The 19,402-nt window shown below is 38.2% G+C and overlaps 1 protein-coding gene across 2 annotated transcripts in view; it reads left to right on the top strand.

The window, feature by feature from the left end:
- Positions 1 to 16,828, top strand: part of LOC121327872 (synaptotagmin-like protein 5) — a 73,587-nt gene extending 56,759 nt beyond the window's left edge. For both annotated transcript variants that reach the window (XM_041272165.1, XM_041272164.1), the window contains exons 7-17: positions 1,811 to 1,934; positions 2,884 to 2,998; positions 4,103 to 4,209; positions 6,040 to 6,117; positions 9,225 to 9,400; positions 9,612 to 9,714; positions 11,622 to 11,783; positions 12,157 to 12,265; positions 13,641 to 13,776; positions 14,189 to 14,397; positions 16,467 to 16,828. In XM_041272165.1, coding sequence (XP_041128099.1) covers positions 1,811 to 1,934; positions 2,884 to 2,998; positions 4,103 to 4,209; positions 6,040 to 6,117; positions 9,225 to 9,400; positions 9,612 to 9,714; positions 11,622 to 11,783; positions 12,157 to 12,265; positions 13,641 to 13,776; positions 14,189 to 14,397; positions 16,467 to 16,609 — 1,462 coding nt within the window. In that variant the 3' untranslated portion in view covers positions 16,610 to 16,828. The remainder of the gene's footprint in view (positions 1 to 1,810; positions 1,935 to 2,883; positions 2,999 to 4,102; positions 4,210 to 6,039; positions 6,118 to 9,224; positions 9,401 to 9,611; positions 9,715 to 11,621; positions 11,784 to 12,156; positions 12,266 to 13,640; positions 13,777 to 14,188; positions 14,398 to 16,466) is intronic.
- Positions 16,829 to 19,402: the final 2,574 nt, after the last annotated feature.

Below are 19,402 nucleotides of genomic sequence, written 5' to 3'. Positions count from 1 at the left end.
ACAGAGTGTAACAGATTCATAGCAATAGCATTTTTAGGGTCAGAACCTATGCTGATACTCCTGGAGTTACTGATTCGATAAGTGAATGTGTGTGAGGAGTCTCCAGTGTCTGTGCTTGTGGATTGCGATGGTGATGGAGAATAGTTAAGTTTTATAAGGCAGTCATTACTGTTAGCATTACCCTGATTTCTGGTGCGTGATGGTTAGTTAGAAAGGCACAATGTCCCCTCAGTGTTTTTCAAAAGCATGATTTGAGAGGATTTGTGTTAGGCAGGTTTGTCACGGTGCTTGGAGGTTTTATGGTACTGAGATTTGTGATAAATAAAAGCTACAGGCTCTTGCATTGTCACCCAGGTGGAATGAGGCACTGTTCTGTCTTTACCCTCGCTGAGAGATAGACAGATCTTGAAGGCGTTTTTGCTGGTCTTGTGATGACAGATACAGACACATCTGCTAGAGTCTGAATCGAGACCCCCAGCACTCCCTAGCTTTCTCCCCATCACCCGTGAGATTGACATTTTGCCTTTCTGCTGATTTTGGATTGAACCGTGACTTGACATGACACTCCAGCTCTTTTTAAATCAATTTGCTTTTAATGGCTCAGTTCACAATAATCCCTTGTGATAGTAACTGTTATATTTAATCCCGGTTAATTGCTCTTATCCTGTTTTCCCAGTTCAGCTTGGTGTGGGTTTGAAATAACACTGTTGTTTTAACCAATGTATTCCTGTTGTTTTAGAGTCCCTTGGTTTAATCTGGATGGCTTTAAGTCTAAAGAGCCCTGTGGTCTCCAGACAGTTCACATCAGAATTATGTATAAACTCTGAAGTATACTGTATTAGCTACACCAGAGTGCAACCATCGACCCCTCCTTAAAATCCATTATTACCACATACTGTATTCGAGCCTTATAAGAATCTGTCTGCAAGTAATTTCTCAGATAGGCACTGTGTAAATTAGTATGTACTGATCACCAATCTATTCCTGAAATGCCCTATAATGATAATTTAAATCTAGCACTATATCAATTAAATAGACTACATGGTCAACTGTACATTTCAAATTGACAGTATTGATTGTTTTCCATGTACAAGATGGAAATCTACTGTTTTGAGTGATTTCCACTAAATCTTTAGAGATTAGTATCTTTGTCAATGCTACTGAATCACTTTTTTTTTTTTTTGCTACTGGGGTGTCTTGACCTCCTGTGATTGGACGTTTGATTGAATACCAACACAAAGCAGTGAAATAGCAGAGATATAAAGTAGTGCAGTTTGTTTGATCGGCTCTGTCCCAGACGTTTGTTTGTATTAAGATTGGCATGTATTAACTGTAGTACTCTATGTGAAGTAATCTGCAATTGATATATAATCACTCTACCAGACGAAGGATGTCTTAAAGGGGTAAGGCAATATTAAACACCAAACCACATGGAAACTGTAAATCAATAAGTGTTGTAAGGAAAGATGACACAGACTATAGTATTACCTCGACACGCAATTAACAGTAATCATTAGCACTGTATTTTAAACTGGAGGGATTAGACTTGATTGTAAATTAAGCATTCCCCCCCTACTGGGACTTTTTAAGTGATTCCCAAAGCCACACAATTGATAGGAGCACAGAATACACAGGGGTTACTTTTTCCACATTATTAATCACAGCAGAGACTGCGTAGGGTATCAGTGATACCTCATGTTGGATCTAATGTTGAGCAGTGCAACGAATTATTTACTGAACATCATTCATCATGCATCCTGCAACACAAGGGATCAGAAATACGCTATGCCTTTCTTTATCTCATCAATAGAGGGGGCATTGTTGCGTTGGAATCCTCAGGGATGCAGACGGTGCCCAATAATCTCCGACCTTCTACTCCTGGGAAATCACCGACTCTCAGCAAACGCAGCGCAGCCTCCGACTACAGCAGAAGGGTATGTCCTGTGAACAGCGTGGCTCCTGCACACAGGGCCCCTTGCAATGAACTTGTAGCTGGGAAATAGTGTTCTAGAAACAATATGAAATTATGCAACCAATAAAGTGGATGTGGAGATATATTTATTTTGATACCTTATCGGTGACGTCTTAATCAAATGAAAATGTGTTTTCCTAAGTAAAAGGCAATTGAATTGGGTTCACAGACTAGACAGCATCATGTCTTGGAGAGAATGAATATACAGTGTTCGCCCTTTATAACTATATAGTCAGGAGCCATAGTTACAAGACTGTGCTATTTGTGTTCCGCCTCAGCGAGTATAAAAGGGCTACTTCAATGGCATTATGGGGCCAATGGGAGCCACAACAATGTCACCTTGTAACTGATTCCACCATATAAAAGGCCACTGTATAACGGGCCACAGTTCTGTAGACCCTGTTGTGGAATAAGCTATTTGAATCTCATAGCCATTGCGAATCACAAAGCAAATTGTACCCAGTTTGAAACTCTTAACCCAGTTTGAAACTCTTAACCCTTCAGAATCCTGTGAGACTCTGGTTACTCATGGCTTACATACCAGGGATCTCAAGAGGAAGTTTTCCATTTGAAATTCAAGAATACATTTTACTTTGCCTCTCATGTAATAATTCATAATAATTAATAAGTAAATACAGTATTGCTTGTCATACAATCACTGTAGGCCTTTTAGAAATAAACATTACAGCAAGGCAAGGCAGGTAAGTACATTTAAAATAAGACAACAAATAAATACATTTATTGTAATTTCACTGTCGAAGACGATTAGAGAATAAGCCAAAGGCAATTAGAGAATAAGGGCCTATGACTACTGATCGTCAGATCATTAGAAATAATCAGTGATGATGAGCGTGATGATGATGATGATGAGGATGGTGATGCTGATGCATTCATTTTCTTTTTTCTTCCAGGGTGATGGCGCAGAGAGTGTGGCCAGTTTTCATTGCAGTGAAAGCTTCACAGACAACAAGTCCAGTAGAAACCACAGGAAATCATGTGCAGCGCCTTCAATAGCTATTTCCGCAGGTACAGGATATGGCTCATTACCACCGGGTCCGAGCACTACCCTATACTTTAATATTAATACTAGGATTACTACCGTGGAACGTCGCATATCTGACCGTCATATAACCGCCTAGATTATTTAACCACCTCGCTAAATAAATAAATATTAAAAGGAGGCTGTTAGAGCAATAGCATTGGCAGCAAATGCAGCTTCCGCGATGGAAAGAGAAAGAAAGCGTTATAGCAAATCAGCCTTTTTGTGCGTTCCGCTTTAAGAGAGGCGGGCTGTGTGCGTGTGTCAGTCAGCTGCGTGTAGTAGTGACATTTCAATACACCAGTCGAGAAAGCTTTTTTTTTTTTTTGGTGCAATGTGTTTATATGATGGAGCGCATGCTTTGAGATGTTGACAGAGTGTTGTTGTAGCTTGTAAATGCATTTGAATTAAACAAAGCACGCTTCATAAACGCAAATGCTTACCGTCCGTTTGTTTAAAATAGCTGAAGTAATATTCAAACTGAGCTGCTTATCGAATGTTGCCAATATCAAGAAGGTTACTGTACATTGACCGTTTTGTTTGTTTGTTTGTTTGTTTGTTTTTTAAAGCTTTACGTGGAGATGGCTTATAGAAAACAGCATAGCAACACTATGTATTTGTAGCCTAATTAATCTAGTTTACGTTTGCTTACTTTTAAAGCAAAAGTTTCCCCATGTTGAAAGCAGTCTGGGGGTTGTTTTTGTTCACTAACCTATTTATGGATGTGTAAATGCTTTTTCTATGTATGTTCGTGAATCCGACTCTTTTACATATCCGCCTGTACTCTAGTCTGCAGGGGGTTGGATATGCGATGCTGTACTAAACTGTCTAATCTGATCATTCTACTGTCTCTCAGAGTGTCTTTGTTAATAATGCGGGCAGTCTTGGTTCACTGCAGATATTGGCTTGAGGTTGGCTGATTATTTCATACTTTCATGTAAGACTTAAGAGAAGTGAACTGCCATTCACTAATACCTTCAGTGGTGTGTGTGTGTGTGTGTGTGTGTGTGTATATATATATATATATATATATATAATGTCCATCTCAGCATATATAACCATGCCTTGTTCATTTTTTCTCATTGTCACAGATCGCAGCAGGTCTGAGTTGGATATTAGCGGACCTTATGGAGAGATGAATGAGGACTCCATAAGCATGAGGAGTAAGTCAGTGCCAGACGATCTCAATGACAGCTTGGTAAGGGGTGACACTGCTTCCTTATGCCTGTGTGTTGAGAATTGCTTTTGAAATGGCTCTATACCGTTTTCCTGTGCAGCTTGAATGCCTAGAGTTCTGGCTACTGTTTGGATGATTACCTTTAATTGCAGTGTCCTTCATACTGTAATTACTAGGGGTAAAATACATACAGTAAATATATTAAGACAACATCTTTATCAAACCAAAGAAAGTGTTTTATTTAATGTGTTGTTAAATGCTCTTCAGTTGCCATGCTTTTTGAAGTCACTCCATTATTTGTGACTTACTTGTGATGCACAGTCAATTTGCAAATCAAAAATCTTTTCCTCACAGGGTTTTTTATGGTTGATGTGTGAGTAATTGCTAGCATTCAATATGTTATTTTTTTTTAAATTTAGAAGCCACCAATTGATTTTTACCTCATTTCTGTCCCAATTTGAAATAGCAAATAATTTTAGGCTCAGCTCATCGCTACCACTCATGCGCTGACTCAGGAGGGGTGACGACAAGCACACCTTGTCCTCCTAAGTGTGTTCCATCAGCCGACTGCTTCCTTTCGATCTGCAGGCCCACCATGCAGCCACCTCAGAGCTACAGTGTCGGAGGACAATGTAGCTCTGGGCAGCTTACAGGCAAGCCCGCTGGTGCGCTGTGAGCTGAGGACACTGTGGCCGACCTAAGCCCTCCCCCACCCGGGCGACGCTCGGCCAATTGTGCACCTCCCCTTGGGAGCTCTCATCCAGGGTCGGTGGTGGAATAGCCTGGACTTGAAGTGTCAAACTCCAGGCTATAGGGCATATCCTGCACTCCACGCGGAGCACCTTTACCAGATGTGCCACGGGAGCCCCCACATTCAATATGCTTTAATAAGGCTACCCAATAGGAAATGCAGCACCTGAAGCTCAATAATGGAACCTTTCTTTAGAATACCTTTATCTCAAACTAAAAAACATCATAATCAGGTTTTTAAATAATTATTGATTCACTCAGTTTTACAATGAATAACACTAGGTCTCAATTACATTTTGAAAGTATATTGAAAGAACCTGTGAGTAGTTTATTTTATTGTCAACAGGACATGCCTCAAAACATTGATATGAATGTCATACTAGCTGTCATCAATCTAAACACCTCAATATACAGTATTTCCTAATACAAAAAACAAACATCTATTTCAGTTTCTTCCCCTTCCTGTTATAGAAAAATGCATCTCAGGTTGGCTTCAATTAGTGCTTGACCTTTTTGCATGCACCCGGTTTATCTCCCTTGAGCAAACTGATGTGTTACAGAAAAAGAAGGGTTATACTTTTGCAAGAAAACAACATTTGTTTTCCAAATCATGTGTTGCCTCATATTCACCAGTCAGCATCCCTGGGGCCTTTAAAGGCTGTTCTCAAAGGAGCGGTTACATTATCTACGTAGGTCTTGCTTTCCAGCTGCTGCAAATCAAACTTTCTATCATATGTAACCCCTGTTTGCAAAACTTGAATGTTTACATTTTAGATTCCTTGTTTCATTCATTTTAGAATGACTTGTTCATTGTTTCTTATTATTACACATTCAACTGTGTTACTGTTTTTATTAGCACCAGTGGAAAGAGTACTATATATTTACAGTGTTTGAAATAGGACTCCAAAAAAACATTATATGACTCCAGTAAACATTAGCCCACATTACAAAACAAGCACAAAGATACAGAATGACAGGTGTTCAAGGTGGGAATTAGGTGCACTGGCAGAGTAACAAGGTGAGGCTGTGATGTCTCTTGCCAGACTGCCTGACTGTATCTGACTGCTAACACACCATGCCTCTCGTGTTTTGTATTTTTAGGAGGAAGATGACCTTGATAGGATGATGGCATTAAACCCACCTTCAAGCAGAGGCAGTTTGATAGGTGGACTGTCCACGGTAATATCTTTAGTTCAAACGAAGAACAAATGGAGTGTTTGTATTTCTTTACAGTACCAGTGCACCTCAAAAGGCAGGTCATGAATGTGGGGTTTCAAAGTGTCTATCAAATGAGGAAAAAAATGTTTTCCTTTTTATTAAAAAGTCAAATTGATCGCAGATTGATTTTTGCGCTGCTGTCTTTGTGTCTTCATTGTTCGTGTTACAGCAATGTAAGCACTAATATTATTGGCTGTAGGTGGACACACACACAATGGATGCACAATTATTGGGCTTGGATAGACACATGGTAGTCAGCCAATCAGGGGACTGAACAGAACTTTTGAAATTGGAAAGCACGGTATTACAGCAGAGCTTCTTGTTGGATGTAATATTAAATTGCACTAATAAAGCAAGCTTACACTTAACACAGCCAGTCTATTGGCTTTGTGTTGGAAAGTTTGTTTGCAAAATTAAAAAAAAAACCTCACATGAATAAATCCATTACCATAAATGGAATCATAGTGCTGTAGATAATCCATACCTTTAAACACACAATCTTAAATTCTGAGGTACAACTGTAAAGAAAGAATAATTAAAGCTTTAGCCAAAACCTTTGTCTACCTTGCCTAGTTTCTTTTATTTTCACCTCAGACATTCCATAAAGTTGTTTGTTTAGCATGAGCTACAGCCTTGATGTACTGTTCTGTACATAAACGTTTCCTATACCTCAAGCCATATATTAGAAATTTTCAATGAAGTATTGCTATGTAGTAAGAAACTATGGTTAGCCTCCTAACTTTGCCATGCTTTTATAACCAGAACCAACCAACAGCAATAAAAAGCCTCCAATCTGAAAAACAGCATGCACTGTGCTCTGAATTGATTACATTAGGATTTAAACATTGGAAACAGCTCATTCTTAAGTGAGAAGTGAGTATACAGAGCCAATATATGTTGCTTCTGATAAATCCTTGTGATCAATGTTCTTATGTTTTAATGCAGGGAATAAAGAAGTGTAAATATAGACAAAGACAGATATGCTGTAAAAGGGACCATTATAAATATATATTATTGAGCTGCTTAATCAATACTACTTTCAAATAAGTGTCTTCTTCATGATGTTAAACAACTGTAACTGTGGACGTCAGTGGTTCGAGTCCAGGCTATTCCTTTGCTGACTGAGGACGGGATCTCCCAGGGGGCAGTGCGCAATTGGCCGAGCGCCACCCGGGGGGGGAGAGAGAGGGTTAGGTCAGCCAGGATGTCCTCGGGTGCCTGCAGACTTGCCTGTAAGCTGCCCATGGCTGCATGGTGAGTGTGCAGTGTGTAAATAAGCGTGCAGCATACGGCACACGATTCGGAGGACAGCGTATGTTCCTCTTTGTCCCAGGGATGGTAGCGGTGAGCTGAGCTAAACAAAATAATTGGACACTACTAAATTGGAGAGAAAATAACAAAAAACTAATTGGTGACTACTAAATTAAAAAAAATAATAATAATAAAATAAAATAAAATAAATAACTGTCAGCACAATGTCCCAATGCATACCTGATGCTGTAAGTGTACAATGCCCCATAAGCTCGGCTTTTAGTCATGCAAATTCACAGAACTGATTGTAACCCTAATCCCCTCGGGGTAGGCTCTTCATCATTAGATCTCATAAAATGAGAACGCAAATCTTCCATAGAAAATCTGTTTACTGCGTATTTTGTGTTATTTTTTCCAAGAATATGTAACTGTCTTCCTTTCACAAGTCCTGTTTTTTAAACCACTTTAATTTAAAGCTGAACATATATTGCAGTGCTACCGTTTATTTCCATGCTGAATGAACTCAGTAACATGGTGAGTAGGTTACCCAGTCAGAGAAGTAACCTTCCCTCCAGACAGGCAGCCAGGCTGCCTCATATTGTTGTCCTTTCTAACTTTTAGTTAAACCAACAACATTGGTAGAAATTAAAAACACAACCACCCAATAAAGTTGCCTTTTACTTGTTTGGAGAAGAAGGTTAAGGGGAACTGGAAACACAAAATATATCCAAAATGACCAAATCAAGAATAGTTTTATTATGATTCGTGGAGCTGGACAACAGGTTTAACAACATAATCCTGGATGCAGTCTCTATTAGAAAATCTTACTGGATTTTATGGTTTGATACAAGAATCACAAATCATGTTTTATTTTCGTAAAAAATTAATCGGTCTTGGATTTTAGTATTTGGTGGTGCCTCCCAAAAAAAATATCCGAGACATTTAAATACAAAACTTCCCTGAAACTGAATGTAAAATTAAGAAATATCAGTTGTGCTGTGAGTCTAACAAATGTATAATAAATGTGAATAAAAAACTGAAGTAATAAAAATTCAGTACAATAGTTTTTGCACAGGGCTGGTACTGTAAAAACAACTAGTAGTGACTGCATTGTTTATCAGCTCCTTTGCACCTCATTTAAGAGAATCATCTTCTGCAACAGCTTGCTGTGTCTATTACATTCTGACCTATCTCACCTCTGCCAGCAGAGTGTAACAGAAACTCAGTTTGCTGTCATTGTTGACATCTGTGGTCAAAGGGGTTCGCTCTGAGCCAGCTTGCACAAGAGGCTTTTCTTATCATTGTTCTGGTTCTGTCTTTCCAATCTCTATCTCTCTGCTTTCTTCCTTCCTTTCTGACCTCTGCTTCGCTTGCTGCAAGGCTGTCCAGTCTGGTTCGGAGAGAAAGTGGAGTTACCTTAATGTCCCTGACTGTGACGGTGAAACTGTGAGTCCTCTGGAGCAATCTTTCGTTTGCCACACCTTTGATGTCCCCACAGACACAAATGTGTTTGTGCCCTCTTGTCTTGTTTTTTTTTTTTTTTTTGCTTGTGTAATTGAATTAGTTCTTCTTTTTGTGTGTCTACAGAGTCATATGTGTCACTACACTATGCTTTTTTGGTATTCATTATTTAAGTTATTATAGCCAGCAAATTATCTCCATGTCATAAACATGCACTTTCTTGGTCATTTCACCTGGAGAGTGAAATTGTCATTTTAAATTTTATTTCATGATTTTAACAGGTGGTCGCCTTTCCTTTTGAGCAGAGAAACTGTGCAGCTTGATCACAATTCATCACAATTCCTTTTGCCTTTCAGACGAGTCTGAACAGCATGATGAGTGTGTACAGCGAGACAGGTGACTATGGGAATGTGAGCATTAGTGGAGAAATCCTCCTCAACATCACCTATAGCTACAAAACCGGGGCTCTGAATGTACTGGTGAAAGAGTGCCGCAACCTGGCCATCGCCGACGAGAAGAAACAAACCCACCCGTAAGGACAATTTACTGGCATTAACTCACAAGTCTACAGTGGGGTTCTGGGGTGTATCTGGCCCCATTCAAAAGGTCCGAAGGCTTAACTAGGAAATAGTGTGTTTGTTGTTTTTATTTTATTATATGTATACTGCCCACAGGAATTGGTACATGTCTTTTGATATTATTTTTATTTTGTTTTATTATTATTCATTTTACTCTATTTGCAGCTACGTGAAGGCGTACCTCCTTCCGGACAAGTCTCGCCAGAGCAAGAGGAAAACGAAGCTTAAAGCCAACACGACAAATCCAGTCTACAATGAAACCTTAAAGGTAGGGAACCCTGCATCACAATGAGTTAGAATGCCAGGGGAAGGCTTAATGTGATTTCTTTTTAATTAGGGTGACACTGGAAGTTCACAGGTAAGTTTATTTTATGTTCTCCGAAACGCATATTTTTTTCATCCCTTTTGACCTTATTCATGTGCTAATGAGGTGCTGCGCTGAGTAGTGTGTGGCTCCATGTTGAAATTGGAGGAAACCGTTTTATAATAGAACTGAATTTTAAGGTTAGCATGCAGAATTTTCTCTTATATTATTGTTTTTACATTTTAAACATACTGTTCAGTAGCTTTTGTGCAATTTCACCTTATATATGTTGTAAGTGCAAGTAAACCTCACTTACCTTGACAAGCAGAGTGTTGGTATTTTGCTGTCAATAGAAGACTGGAGTTAGACTTCTGGTAGTATTAAAAAATTGGCCTTTTTTATTTGGCCAAATAAATTAGTGGTATATTATTGTAGAGTAGTAATACTTGCATATCATGTGTTTACTCATGTCTCAGATCAGTGTTTTACATTTTTTTAAACTCTTTTTTTCTCTACCTTTCACTTCACTAACGGGAATAGTCTAAAAATCTAACATGTCATGACATCGTCACAAGGTCATGGCTAACTGATACACTAGTCTCTGCGTATAGGAACACCTCCTAAGGGAACATTTGGCCTAAAGAAATAGAAACTTTGCTTAAAAGAACACCTTCTTGGCAACTATAGCGATTCCTTCACAACAGGTATGGTACTGTTTTGTAACCTGATAACTCATCCTCAAACTTAAATTAAAGTGGTTTATTCAGTTTTTTCAGATATGACGTGTCATCACGAGGATGTCTTGAGGCACACCGATTAGTTTATTATATCTTTCCGCCACATCATTGCCTCATTTTCTATTCTAATTTCCACAAGTGCACCACATCGCTACAAAATGGCATGTAAACAAACAGTGTTTTTCATGCTACAAAAAGTTGGAAATTGTTCAAGCTCTTGAAAAAAACCTGAATCAGACATAAGTCGCAGCAATCTGGGGTTTCCGTTCTGGTGAGTTGCTTCACCATTCTATTAAATATTGTGCATGTCTTGTATATTGCTGCTGCATTATTTAACATGTGTAGGGGTGCTGTGTTAATTTAGTTTGACAGTTACTTATTGTTGTTGTTTATTAACATATACTTGCCTATTGCTTTTCTTTTACTTATTCAGTTCATTTCATATGTTGATGTACGTGCATCATGACAAGTAATACGTATTTATTTATTTATTGATTCATATTGTGTCTGATTGCTAACTCCATCTTAGAGAACATTTATAAGAACACTTTGCATGCTTCCCGAGGGGTGTTCAGTAAGCCGGAGACTACTGTAATCCAATATTTCCAGTTGGGTCACAGCATATTCCCTAGTGCTGTAAATGAATTTCAGCATTCCGTTTGCTCATTTTATAGCATTTGTAATTTACATCAGTTCATTATAAGTGAGTACTGCTCTTGTAGTTCATTCCTTTCTGATTTACTTTGCATTAAATTGTTGATGACAGCATGGTGGCAGTAATGTTAGTTGGCAAAGAGCCTAGATAGAAATGGTCCATTCTACAGTAGTTTCTGTATCAGAGGAAGCAAACAAAAATTGAGAGCAGATTGAGCACACTACGCAGAGAGATTTCCTATAGACTCTCAAAACAGCAAAATCAAGCTAGCAGAGAATGAATCTTCCCAGTGATTCTTAGCACCAGGTGTAAACTGGCAATGCTAAATGACTCGTTTCTTGACAATCTGCTAATATAGCTGTACAAATGGCCATGATGTTACTGCAACATGAGAGAAGGCCGGAGGGCATCTTTACAAGCAAAGTGAGTTGGATGTTGAAGCCAATAAAACAATAATCTTTCTTCTTGTCACTTATCAGTATGTGATCAGCCACTCTCAGCTAGAGACTAGAACCCTGCAGCTGTCAGTCTGGCACTACGACAGGTTTGGGCATAACAGCTTCCTAGGGGAGGTGGAGATTCCATTCGAGTCCTGGGAGTTCGAGAACCAGACTGAAGAGTGGTTTGCGCTGCAGCCCAAGGTAGGAAACTTGTCCATTTGTTGTCAGGGCACCAGTGCAGAATACAGGACTATGTTTATACAGTGGCTGTAGTGTTCCAAATAAGACGCAATTTATAACAAATTGTGGGTCCCCAGAGATTATGCAGGGTGCATTTGTTTGTTTAACTTGTTATTTTTTTTAAATATATATCTGCATTGTATGTATGTATAATAAACTGGATTCATGGCTGTTGTTAGCTAAGTAAATACATTGTCATTGCAACCACTGGCTGATAAAGTACCACTGAAGAAACATGTTGTACTGTAAGACTGTACTTCAGTCACCGATTTAATACCATAATAGAAACTACTGGGTCCTTTTTTGTGATAAAAGCTCCTGCTTCTTTTCCCAGGCGGATTCTATGGCAGATGCAGTCCTGCAGTATAAAGGGGAGCTGAGAGTGGCCATGCGGTATATTCCACCTGAAAGAAACCTCACGCTGCCACTGGAGCAATTTCAGGGTATGCACCTCTTCCTATCCCCTCTCTGGTCAGAGCCAGCTTTCCAGCGTGTCTCAAGAATTGGGCTGAGAGCCCCTATCCCAACAGTCCATTGCAAACAAGTTGTTTGGTCATCAGCCAGTGGAAGCTGCTTACAGCCCAAGCATGACTGCATCCCCGGAACGTTAGGGGTGTGCACAGAGCCCATTACTCGCACTCGTACTCCGAAACCAATACTCATACCCAGGTGAGGTACCTACAGATCTATTCATGACCCTGCTGTAGGGGTGGTGATTAGTGTGCCTAGTTTAAGTGGAGACCATTTAGAGCAGATTACAAACATGCAAGATGTATTTAGTTCTTATTATTTATTGTAATGTACTAGCTATTTTTCAGGTAATTGTGATGGGGTGGTGCTTGTGTACAGTACATAGTAAAATATGATGAGATCAGCTAAGTATGATGAGATCAATCGGAAAAGACAACAAATCTGCAAGACATACTGTTTATTATGTGAGGGTTATCTGGGGATGTTAGGTATCTGCAACCTTAAGAATGTACAAACACACATTTTCCAGAAACTTACAGGAAAGTGATATGAGATGTATCTCTGATGAAAAAAAGGACTTGGCAAAATGCACTGCGTTGCCCTATAAACAGTGCACAGAACTTTTCAAGATACTGGTCTATTCAGTGTAGATATAAAAACATTACTTTTAAATGTGGCATTCAAAATTACTTCATGTTTACTATAGTCCAGGGCTTCTCAAACTCGGTACTGGGGACCCCCAAGTGTCTGCTGGTTTTCATTCCAACCGAGCTCTCAGTTACTTAACTATACCCTTAATTGAACTAATAATGTGCTCAATTAGACATTTTTACTTGTTTTCTGTTCTTAACAGTTGCATATTTCAAGTTTTAGCCATAAGATTTTATAAGTAACTTGAACTGTTTAAGAGCTGAAAACAAGTAAAAATGTCTAATTAAGCAAATTATCAGTTCAATTAAGTGTGTAGTTAAGTAATTGAAAACCCGCAGCCACAGGGGGACCCTAGGACCGAGTTTGAAAAGCTCTGCTATAGTACTAAGCAGTACCTAGTACACTTTTCTAATATGGTAGAAAAATAAATTAGATACATAAGGAAAAGTTACTTGCACACATGCGCTTCTGTGTTGGTGTACAGAGCATTCTGAAACATCTCATGGCTAATTAACATAAATTCGATCTTAAACACACACCAGGTGCCGGTTAAGTTTCACTTTTAATCCCCTCAATAAACACACTGCCTACAACAAACCACATCGGGCAAAATCAAGATGGGCCTGCACTGGCAAAATCAGATATTTTTTTTTTATCTTTTGGAAGTTGTCATCCTTTTTTTTTCTCTTCCTGCAGCTAAAAAAAGTTTCTCGAAAGGAAAGAAAGGGAACACCCAGCTGCCGACAGGTGGCATGGTGGAAGTGCAGATCAAGGAAGCCAAAAACCTGACTGCTGTGAAGTCTGGAGGAACGTCTGACTCCTTTGTGAAAGGGTAAGTGTGTCACTTTTAAACATGGACACCTTTCAGTTTAATGATACGACTCATTGAACTGAAACTCAGACCAGTACGTATTTCATTATTACTCAAAGTTTTTTGTTTTTTTTTCAATTGCAGGTGAATATGTTTTTAACAATACAGTGCATTTTAGGGCAGATATGTTTACAAAACATTTCTAAATGCTTTCTGAACGGTATGTGTCGAATTTGTCTAAGAATCTGCCATTATCGCACAAGGCAAGAATTAAAGGAGTTCAGAAAGGATTTAAAGTGGTTCTTAATGCATGCAAACAGTAATAAAACAGTAGTGTGTTCATTGCCACTTTTAAATACTAAAATCTGACTTTGTTCTTTATATTAGTAGTAGTTGTAGTAGTATAACTAATGTATTTGTTTTATGAAACCAGCTACATGCTGCCAGACAACAGTAAATCTTCAAAGCACAAAACTCCTGTGGTGAAGAAGAGTGTGAACCCCAGCTGGAATCACACCTTCACCTACAGCGGTCTGCAGCCCAGCGACCTGAACAACGTGTGCCTGGAGCTGACCGTCTGGGACAAGGAGTCCCTCTCCAGCAACGTCTTCCTGGGGGGAGTGCGGCTCAACGTCGGCACTGGTCAGTATATTAATATACATGAAGTTTATACAGGATACTAATATACATGAAGTTTGTACAGGATTATTAATATAAATGAAGTTTATACAGGATTATTAATATGTGTGCATACAGGATTATTAATATGTGTGAAGTTTATACAGGATTTATATATTTGTCGTGCAAGCATTGCCTTGTGTACAGTAAGACGCACTGTTTGGTGTCTCACAAGCAAGGCAAGCAGAACACCAAATAAATCATGGTAAAAATGGAAGCAACTAAACACTGCATAACAAACATACTAGAAATATCCCCTTTGGCCATTCCCATTCAACAGCATGGCATTCCCAGCTGTTGGGAGAAATTCATAATGAAAACATGCTGCCCGTGAGAAGCACAATTTCTCACCAAACTGGAAGATACTCAAGGTATCTTCACAAATAACTGTAAGATTTCAAACCTCACCAGTGTTTATTAACAATATGCCTGGAAGGTATGAGGAATAATGAGAAACCAACACAATCGTAATCAACAACAAAAGTTGTATTACCTAACTTCTAATACAATAGCAACACTATATTAAGAGTCAAAAAGGATAGATATTACACATTATCCTTGGGAAGTCGGACGGCTGGAGTTTCTCTGTTCGGATGTTTCCCGTGGGTAGCCAAGCTTCACTGTCATGACATAGGGCCTATATTTAAACTGTTTTATAATTGTAAATGTTAAACAATTAACAGATATAGTTTACTTTTTGTATTTATGACAAAAACGAACAGAAAATTTGTACAAAGAATAGCATAGTGTTATATTATGTGCTTGTCAGCAATTTATACATTTGTTTCACAACATAGTCACACAAAAATAACACTTTGCATTTGTACTAGTAAAAACACTTCTGTAGAAAAAAATATATAATATAATGTAGCATTTTTTTATAGCCACTTGCTGTCAAATATTGCATATTATAACTTCGACTTGTACTGTAACAGTACTGTTTACAGTAGAAAACAAAATTTGCCTATGCAATGTCAACTACAACAATGTTCGTTAAATTCTTAATTCAGTCGTACACTGCTGAAAAATGCAGCCCAACTTAAATTGTTCACTTAATCAAAAACAGAAAGATGTCATGAAAATATCTGGTTACAAAATACAGTCACACTTGAATTTGTAACCGTGCATCGATGCTTATTTGTACTCTAGAAGAAGAAGAAGAAGAAGAAGAACTTGAACTATCAATGTTATTTAGGATTCAATGTCTTTTTTTAAGCATCAGAATGTAGCATCAAGTCTGTTCTGTACACAACTCGCTATCCTATTGTCTTCAGATATTTAAAAAAAATCCAAACACAGCTATTTTGAGACGTATTTACTGCCTTTTGGTGGCACTTTACACAGTACTGGGAAAATTAGTGTCTCAATGTTCTTATGTCATTATTTCAATTCTGTGCTGGAAGATATTCAAGCATGAATATCGGTGTATATTATCAGCTAAAATAACAAACACTGCCGATAGCCGATTGTGTTTTTTTCCCTTATGTCGTTGCCATGCCGATAGGGTACCGATTATTTGTGCACCCCTACATTCAATATATTACATTACCTAGAAAAGCTGCCAGCCTCTCTTCTACAGCCATTCATAGGAAGTTCTCAGCGCAATACATGCATACAAAGTTCAGTTCTCAGCAAGTAAGAATTAGACTATTAAAATGATTAATAAAAGTGTATTAAAATACTAAACTGATTAAAAATACTAGATCTTATATAATTTTCCACTAGTATCCTACCATTTGTGGATTTGTGATTGAAAACTTTACAACAGTGGAAGATTAAGCTTCCAGCAAGCTAAAAAGACCAAAGAAGACCACGAAAATTAACTACTGGCCATCTACTTGAGTAAGGGTTGTAGAATGGATTAGGGTTGTGCAGAGTTTTACCTCTGCGTAGTCACATCGTAGGATTCAGGGTAACTCAAGCATCAGCTGTGTTGATTGTTACAGTCCCTTCTTCCTCACTTTGAGAAAGCTATCTACAGTAATGAAAACAGTCATTTGTATTGCTTAAGGCTATTTTTATCTGCTTGGCAGGGTTGAGCTACGGGAATGAAGTGGATTGGATGGACTCCCAAGGGGAGGAGCAGCGACTATGGCAACGCATGCTTGACCAGCCCGAAGCCTGCGTGGAGAGCACACTGATGTTAAGATCGAGCATGGGGAAACGCAAGCCTTGAAAACACTCGCAGACTTCAAACCTTTCCTTTTCATTTCCAGCGTTTCTTGCAATACTGTACAAGCCCAGCTTTGAGAAGATCTTGTGTGTGCTTGTCTCTGGTAGTTTTTTTACAGCGTTCACCCAAACGGTATATATTGCAGACATATCCATCGATGTACTGTTTAGGATTATATACCATACACTATACACCTTTATAAACCCTTTTATATAAACCCCATCACCGGTGTGTATTGGTAAGACATAATAAGCACAGATGCATCTGCAACCCTGTTCTGTTGCCTAATGTGACTATGCACTGACTAATAAGTAAACATGTGATTTAACAGGGTGTGATATGGAGTGAAAGGGTTACAGTGCATTGATTGCTTCTTAGGTTATTGTTGGTTGTTGAACAGAATGAAAATGAATCATGTGGACAGGTGGGTTTACAGTAAACTACAATTGCAAAATCAGCTGAACACAGCACAAGCACCAGCTTTACAGTTAAGCAGAAGAAGATGACTTTACAAGCCAAACTTTTTGAATTCTCACTTAAAAACCTATATTCACATAAACTTGCCAACTGTAATCCAATGCAAATCACATACCAGATTCACAAGCAGTAACTTCATTCTACCAACGAGGAAACGCTGCATGCTTATAGACACCATGTTATATACAGTACATAATAGTTACACATCCTACAGAGAACATAACACAAATATATATAAACAGTCGCCAGATTGGATTATTATTTTAAGGTAAATTTTTGGTCGTCTTCTGCCTTTCCATTAGGGTACATACCTTCCAAAGCATCTCGTTCAAGTTTTTTTTCAAGCCAGTATGACTGTGACTCTAGAATTTAGTATTGAATTGAACCCTGCTGCCCTTTACGTAGAACTGACAGCAGCTTTATTTCACTGTGGTTACATTGGACTGTTCCAGGCATGTTGCAGTTACTTTGTCTTATGGGATGAGAAGAAATGCCAAGAAATACAAAATGTTTCAGCGGATTTTAAAAGTTGTTACCTGACAAGATACTAGTGAAAAGCGAAGTAAAAGTGAATGTTGGATTCACTGAACCTTTTTGTTGAGTTTGTTAGATATAAAATCTCAGTGGCCTCTTTTGTATATGTTTATTTACTATATCAGGACTTGCGTGACCTATTGCGTGTCAATTCATTTTTTGTTTTATTGTTGGTCCATATAGCAGGCCTAGGGACGAAAGTCAGTATAGCAACTGCCGTTTGCTTTAATTTAGTAGATTTCTAAGAAAGGTGTTTGATCTATCTTTATCTATCTTGTATCTTTTTTTAGATTACCTTTAAAATAATTTGATAATGCTATTCACCTGGATTCCCTGGTATGTTGTAAAATGCTCAGAATTCAGCTGTGGTTTATACAAGCAGGTGTAAAGGCTGATCTAATCAAACCCTGAGCCAACCTGAGTAACAGGGTGGAGTCTGGGTCCAAACCGACGACCTCCGCACACCACAAGCAAGCGTCTTCACCACAGTGCTGGGACAGAATCCGTGACGGCAGTGCATCATACAGCCCTGCCCATTACACAGGCAAGCGTTTAAGCATTGTAAGAAACACTGAGGAACACACAAAACCAATGTGTGTCTGCTTTACAACGTTTTACCCATGACTGAGTGGCCACATGGATTTCGTTTCTGCAGGTTCAGTTTCTTTTGGGTCCCAGTGAGTGGCACATAACATGCTGGATGCAGTCTTCAGTTTGTACATGTATTGCTTGTATGTCCAGTGTTTACTCATTACTACTGTAGATAGATTGTGTTGTAAAGTTCCTATTAATGGTTAGAGACCAGTGTTACTAATGTTAGTTTCATAGTTGTGGTAAAAGCAGCAGCATTTAACCTCTTTCATGTTGCAGTCATACTGTGCTGTTGCCTGGCAGGGAAAGTGATCCCACATAATTAATTTAACCTTTTTTTGTGTGTGTGTGTGTGTGTGTGTTTTTTTTTAAATAATAGGAATATCATTTTAAAGCTTTTGTGTTCATCTTGCAGCAGCAAACCTCATTCATTTCATTCAAGGAGTGTAGTAGAAAAAAGTGCTGTTTGCAGGTTAATCTAAAACAAAATATGCACCAAATTGGAGTGGAATATGCCTCCAGGACATATGGTATCTCATGTGTTGCATGCTATTTGCTGGAATATGAGCTTTTTGTTTATATCCCATGACAACCACCGCCAGATCACGAATAACAGCGGCCTGAGCAAGTGTTTGTTAGGGTTATTAACACAAACTTTATTGCAGGAGTCAAATTGCGTGTTTTGGGTTTTAAAGTACACAATCAAATACAGCAAACTCGGGTTCCTTTCCCTAGACTGGTTGAAATATAAAGGTGATGAATGAAAAACATGTTAAAGTAATTAGAGCCCTTTCCATTGATCTGACAACGTTTTTTGGAATAAATGCGAAAAAACTTATTTTACTGCTTTCTTTTGAAAGATATATATATATATATATATATATATATATATATATATATATATATATATATATATATATATATATAATCTTGTTAAACTGTTAATTAATGTATCTGTATTAAGTATGCATCAATTCTGTTTTAAATGATTTGTAGCATTAGCACTAAAAAAACAGTACATTCTACTGCATGTATACAGTATCTTTGTAAGATTTTACCATAGTAAAAGCTTAAGGTACGTGTTGTAAAGAATAGTGAGGTATGGTAAACCATATTAATAGAAATTAAACTATGGTAAAGGCATAGTATAACTGGAAAAAGTATGATAAACTTCAAAAATACCATGCTAAACTT

The sequence above is a fragment of the Polyodon spathula genome, chromosome 15, assembly GCF_017654505.1.
Source record: "Polyodon spathula isolate WHYD16114869_AA chromosome 15, ASM1765450v1, whole genome shotgun sequence".
In the NCBI taxonomy this organism is placed as follows: domain Eukaryota; kingdom Metazoa; phylum Chordata; class Actinopteri; order Acipenseriformes; family Polyodontidae; genus Polyodon; species Polyodon spathula.
Note: the sequence above shows the minus strand (reverse complement) of the source record. Positions and strands in the feature narration are given on the sequence as shown.